This window comes from Erithacus rubecula, assembly GCF_903797595.1.
Source record: "Erithacus rubecula genome assembly, chromosome: 1".
Classification (NCBI taxonomy): Eukaryota; Metazoa; Chordata; class Aves; order Passeriformes; family Muscicapidae; genus Erithacus; species Erithacus rubecula.
In genome coordinates, this window is record NC_136658.1 from 110,039,936 (window position 1) to 110,046,589 (window position 6,654).

The following is a 6,654-nucleotide window of genomic DNA, read 5'->3' on the forward strand; positions in this document are numbered from 1 at the left end:
GATGTCCCTTCCAAGCCAAACCCATCTGGGATTCTTTGGTCACAGTGATGAAGAATTCTCCCATCTCCTCCCCCTGGCCAAAGGTGCAAAGCTCAGCCCTAAACCCAGCTCAGATTCTCTGCTGCTTCCTGATGGCCACAGCTCCAGCACACAGAGCTTGCAGGAATTATCTCAGGGCTGGAGAACTCCCTCTACTTTTCATTTTGGTTTTCAGAGGTTCTCATGAACCTTTTGAGAAATTAGATCAAAACCTCTGCAGTGTCATCTCATACAGAGAGAGTGAAGGGAATTCCACAGGAGAATCATGTTGATACCCTAGTTACTAAGAATTTTAAACTTCCTCTACTAATAAGCACTAACCCCCCAAAAAACACAAGGCCATGGAAAAAGCTTCCAAAATTAAATAAAAACAAAATTTTAAGTGGGTATTTTAAATAAAAATGTGTAATATCCCATAGGGAAAAACTTAAAATTTAAGATTTTAATATATAATAGTATATATATAACAAAATGAATGTTTTAAAACAAAAGTTTGTCCTTCTTCTTTACCTTCTTCTTCATAAGTCTAAGTAGTATTTTATAATTAAAAGTCTGCATTGTGAACTGCAAGTAATTAGTTATTAAATTTTAAAATAAAAATAATTTAAATATAATTTCTTAACTGAACAATTTATCCTTTAAAAAATATAAAAAAGTACATCTCCATTTTGAGGTTGTTAACTTGAAATAGTGTAAAATTCACACTTTTTAAACTATAACATAAATTGGAAGTCTGTGCTGGTCCTGCCATGATTCTTGGCTCTTCCTTTCACTGAGAGCCCCTTTTTTTATCCCAGAAATGGAATTTGAAAAGAAAAGGTGATGCTGTAAAAGAAAGACCTGTCTTGAGTAAAAAGCTGGATGAGGCTGTCACTGTGTGGAAAATCAGGGCTGGAAAATTACTGTATTTCAGCCCAAACATGGGTTTGATACCTTGGTTCTGAGCAACCTTTTCCCCCTGATTCTTTTGGGAGCATTTTCTTTTTGATGGATCTCATCCAAAGGGAAACACTGCATGGTACAAGTGCCTGACACATTTTATTGTTTAAGCTACCATGAAATCTTCAATTAAGTTCTTCTTGTAGAAGCAAAGACCTTTTCTAGTTCCATTGAAAAGCAAAACATTTTTAAAAGCAATAAACATTTTTAATTATAATAAACAATAATAAAACAGCAAAAAGCCAAGGTAGCTTGGCTGCCTAAAATTGAAATCCCCATGATTTTGTTTCACTGGCTTGAAAAATCCCAAGTTCCATTCTAGCACTGAACGTGTTTCATCCAGCTGTAGAAAAGGAACAGGAATTAAATCATTGCTGAATGGGAGCAATTAAAAATTAGAAAACTTTTCAGAGGAGGGTTTGTTTTTAATGAAGTGTAACTTTCACACAGTCCAATTAATCTTCCTGATTTCTGCAGAAAATTGTGCCTCCTCTTTCCCACCAGGCAGAACAATTTTTTCCTAAGCAAAGCAGCAGGATCTCTGAGTACTTGCTTTACTTGGAATGAAAATTCCAGATTTCCCACTCACTCCCCAGCAGGATTTCAGCAGTAAAGGGATTGGGAGCAGAAATGAACTTTCAGCTCATGGAGCTCAACCATCAACCAGCACCACCCCATGTCCAGCACCAAATATTGTCCCCAGGTGTCACATCCACACAGGTTTGGGGCATTTCCAGTGTGGTGATTGCAGCACCTCCCTGGGCAATTCCTGAGCACCTTTCCATGGAGAAATTCCTGCTGCTGCCACCCTGAGCCTCCATTCCTCTCCCTCCAAAAAAATCATTTAGAACTCAAAATCACACCAGATTTTGTCCTTGGTTCCTCCCACCCTTCCCACCTGTGAAGAGCAGGAAAAGAGGAAGATCTTTGTATTTCCATGTGTATTTCCATGTGAGTTGAAATGTAAACTTGTCCTGGAAGAACAAAGTGACAAATGAAGGTTTCAACATTTGGCCAAAAGCAAGAATTGAGGTGATGTCCCTGCCTGGCTGCAGCAGGAGGAATCCAGAGCAGCAGCTTTCCCACATTTGGCTCTGGAAATCATCACTCCACAGGGTCCAAGGTGCTGCAGGAAGGGCAGGGAAAGGCTGGGGCAGTGTCACAGTGTGGTGACAGCTGGTAAATGTCTTTGCAGCCATCAGAAGGGAGAAATGAGACCTTGGGAGAGAAGGCTTCAAAGAATGAGGGCAGAATTACTTGGAAAAGGAATCACAGCCCTGAAAAAATGTTTGGGACATTAAACTCCCAATGTTGGCTCTTCACAGGACCCTCCATGTGACTTTCCATGATGCCACCAGCACAGAGAGACAATGGGCATTTCTACATTCTGCCTTTTGTGCTCTCTAGATTTATTATTTTTAACTGTTTATGACTGCCTTATAGATAACTGATGTATGTCAGGCTTGTACAGGGCTTAAACAACTTTATTTATTAAATATTCCATATATACTGTTCAGCTTATTAGTACAATGCTAATAATGTGCAGTAATCAAAGCTAGCATCATTTTTGGCCTGTTAAATTCCCTTCTCCTGATATTTTTGCCTGGCCAGATAGGTTTCCCATATTTCCTGGGCAGCTGGGTTTTTCCCTTCCACTCCTGAGCACCAATATTTGATTGCAGTGTTTCCCTGAGCTGTGGGTCTGGGCTGGAGAAGGTTCCAAGTCACAGCTCCCTGCTATTCCCAGGGATTTCTTCACACAGAGGACACTCTGGAATGTGAACTGACCTTGGATCAGCACCTCTTTTTGTGCCAAAAAAATCACAGCTGGTTTTTTTTGTCCTGTAGGGTGAGGTTCAGCAGAGCTGTGAAGAGAAGGTAACAAAGAAGTTAATCCAAATTATCCCAGACACTATCCCAACACCCTTCAGGAGTTTTATTGATATTTATGCATTGCCCACCAGCCCAGCTCTCAGATCAGGGTGACTAAAAGGTGACTCCCATCTTTAGGGGAGCCAAGGGAACCCTTGGATGGTGGGATCAGGGTGGGAAGTTTTGGTGACAATCCCTGTCACCCTGGCATGGGTTTGTGACAGCCAGGATGGCACAGTGCCCACAGCACCTGGGACCCAGCAGCAGGTGAGTTAGTGAGTAGGAGAGCAGTGTCTAATAAAGAAATTATTATTAAAACTTTCACTGGCACACTGAGCCCTTCTTATCCTGCACGTGCACGAGAGGAAAGGGCGCTGGGTGATGATTGTGTCAAACCTCACCCTGTCCTGACATGAGCCAGCAAAAAGAGTGAACCCAAGGCTTGGGCAAGCAGTGGGTCCTGATTCCATCCCTTGTTCCTTTCTGTCTTGCAGGGATGACCTGCCAGGCTCGCAGCTCCTACATCACCAGTGAGATCCTCTGGGGCTATCGCTTCACGCCCGTGCTGACGCTGGAGGACGGCTTCTACGAGGTGGATTACAACAGCTTCCACGAAACCTACGAGACCAACACCCCCGTTTACAGTGCCAAAGAGCTGGCAGAGATGGCCAGCCGAGCAGAACTGCCCCTGACATGGTCTGTTTCCAGCAAGCTGGACCAACACGCCGAGCTGGAAACGGAGGAGGAGGAGAAGAACCAAGAAGAGCAAAACGAAAGAAACGGAGACGTGGCCAACTTGGAGAATGAGTCCAAAGTGTAGAAGCAGAGGAGAAATAAAGGCCATGCCACCTCCTTTATCTCCTCCCTCTCTGCTCCTTGCTCCTTTCTGCGACACGCCTTTAATTTCTTTCTTTTTTTTTTTCTCTTCCTGTTATTGGTAACTCACGGAAAATAAACGTTTTAGATGTGAGATCCCAACGTGGACCCAAGAGATTCCCAGACTCAGCAAGGGCGTGGGTTAAAAGCTGCAGCACCCATCAGGGATGGGGGAATCTCCCTCTGGCAGTGACTGATGGCAGTGCAGACCTCCAGGTTTACCCCCACCAACAACACAAAAAACCATCCCTGAAAGCAAAGGAAACGCAAGGGATTTCAATTAAAGACTAATTAATGTTCATCAAAATTTGACTGAGGTTTTGATGCATTCCAGGACAGTTTTCACAGACTGGGTGACAGTGCAATGGGCCTTGCAGCTTTAAGAGGAAGGTGAGCAGAGGCACCTGCAATCCCTGTACATATGCCTTATGTAACTATTTCTCTCTACATTTAGTAATAAACGCCGCATGTACAAAAGTACTGTAGTAAAGAACTTCTAAATAATGTACACAGCTGTGTAATTAATGTAGGTTTAGAAACAGAGCTCTAGAAATATTGGGATGCAAAAACTAACTCCCCGTCGAGCAGGCATTTCTCTTCAAATATTTGCAGTGTAAAGTTGATTTTAATTTATTTGTTTTCTCCTCCCCTCTCTGACTCTTCTAGTGCATAACATTTTCTTCAGTGTACCAGACTGGCAGCTATTTAGAGTACCTCACTGTTGGCCAAACAGATCATTTCACTCACTCTAAAAAGCCATAAGTCTGGGAGAGGGCAGGGTAGAGAATTGTGCTCCTGACATACTGTGAAAATGTTTACAAATGAGGCAAAACCCATCCTGGTTACTCTTTTTTGGGGTGGGCAGTTGGATCTAAAAAAATTGAGGCTGTGGCAAAGTCGTGGCTAACCAGAATTTCCTGTCTACTCTTCATCCCAGGAGCATGTGGAGGTGTTCTCCTTAATGTGCAATATCCAGGGAATCTGCTCCCTCCTCCCCACCCAAACTGTGGGATTTCAGCAGAGTCCTTTGCTACACACACAGAAAAAAAAAGAAAAAAACCACACACAAGCCATTGAATAATGAATGTTGCACCTCAGCCAGTAGATTTTAGCTACTTCAGCTGAGAAGGATTTCATGTGGAGCCAGAATCCAGGAAATTTGCAGTTTGCTGGTGCTGAGGAGCAGGGGGCACAGCATCCCTGGGGTGTCCTTCCACCAGGATTCCCAGGAAAACACAGGGATCCTGCTCAGGGGAGCAGCTCCTCGGGGAGTTCCTCCACCTTAGGCAGCTCCCTGGTGGTTGTAAATCCCTGGAAAGTCCAGGGCATCCCATCCACGGGGCAGAGAGAACTCACATGGCCCCATGGCACAGCCCTACCAAGAACAGCATTTCTGCCAGCAAAGGAGGACAAGCTGCAGCCTTAATTTTGGGGTTTTTTTATTTTCATGCCTGCCTACTCCAGGAAGAAAGAAAACACTGAAGAGAATCTGAAGCTTTTTTTTTTTTCCTTTTTTTTTTTTTTTTTTGCTTTTTTGTACAGAAAAAATTATGTTTAAATAAAAGAGAAAAAAAAAATAAACCTCAGGAGAAACTTGGTGGGCAGGTGGAAAATTTGCACTGTGATATAGCTTTGGCATTAAATTCACACATCTTTTCCTCTTTTTTCGAATTTTTTTTGGTTTTGTTTTTGCTGGTACAACTGCCCCTTGGTAATTTTCAGAGAGGGTGGCTGATCTGGGGTCAGAAAAGGATTTCCAGAGGTAAATGTGGGCTCTCAGAAATCTCCTGGAGCTCTCAATTCCTTCTTCACTGACCAGAAACACTGCTGAGTGACAATGGGACCTTCAGCAGGTCACACACAGGGCAGCTCAGGCTGGGTGGGAAGAGTTTTTTTGGTTCCAGCATTGACCATTTCCCCCTAAAAGGCTTTCCCAGGAATGGTGCAGGGTGAGGATTTTGGTCCCTCCACTGGGGTGGGTGATTCTGGCAGCTCAGCCAAGCTTGGGGACACTTGAGGGACACTTGGCCACAGCCCTGCCCAAGCTCATCCCCCTGCCCAGCATCACTGCAGCCCATCCATCACCCCCAGGCTCCCCTCCAGGGTGCTGAGGGATTTTTGGGAACAGTGGAAGCTTTGGGGCCAAGGCAACACGCCCCTGGTCCTGCCAAAGGTGCAGGAGCTGAAAGCAAAGCTTTCCCTCCGAGGATAAATCTGCTTTTTGCTCTCACAATTCACTGGGCCACTCTGGAAGTCATTGCTGCAGGTTGAGAAAATTTGTGTTGGTTGCAACAGCAGCTCAGGACCCTGGTGAATTTTTTTTTTTTTTTTTTTTTTTAATGAAAAGAGACCTTCTGCCACTGGGGCATGCATGTAAGCTTTATTTTTGTGAATAGGGCACTTACAGCTTAAGGTGTGTGTGTTTTGTCTCTTTTTCTCTCTCTCTCTTTCTCTCTCTCCCCCCCCCTGTATTTTCTTGTCTTTGGTATCCATGTAGTACGGACTGTAAAGTTTATGAGATCTCATTTTTTTGTAACATAAGCTTTAAAAAAAAAAAAAAAATTTAGAAGCCTCCAAAGCTTTCAACGGGGGAAGCTTCACGTCAACTTTGTACTAGAATGTCCCTATCAAACACCTCTATTTTTCTACAATGATTGATTAAGCAGTTTAACAATGTATTTTGTGTCAATGATTTCAACTGAATTGGTACAAAGACAATTAAGAATTGAATGCTGTTAATTAACAATGGATTTTCAAGCAGTATATCCTGAGTGGTGTTTTCATTGACAGGAAACCATTTAACCCAGCTCTTAATCCTCAACAATATTCAAGGCAAGCTCAATTCCCCGTGGGAATATTTGTGGCAGATGGATTAAAGGGATGTGAATAATGTAACATCTTAATGTAATTAGCTACAGAATTAATCCA

General features: G+C 43.1%; 1 protein-coding gene across 2 annotated transcripts in view; it reads left to right on the plus strand.

Annotated features, from left to right (window-relative positions):
• Window positions 1-3,844, plus strand: part of KCNJ6 (potassium inwardly rectifying channel subfamily J member 6) — a 149,291-nt gene extending 145,447 nt beyond the window's left edge. For both annotated transcript variants that reach the window (XM_079312658.1, XM_079312659.1), the window contains one exon: window positions 3,345-3,844. In XM_079312658.1, coding sequence (XP_079168784.1) covers window positions 3,345-3,670 — 326 coding nt within the window. In that variant the 3' untranslated portion in view covers window positions 3,671-3,844. The remainder of the gene's footprint in view (window positions 1-3,344) is intronic.
• Window positions 3,845-6,654: the final 2,810 nt, after the last annotated feature.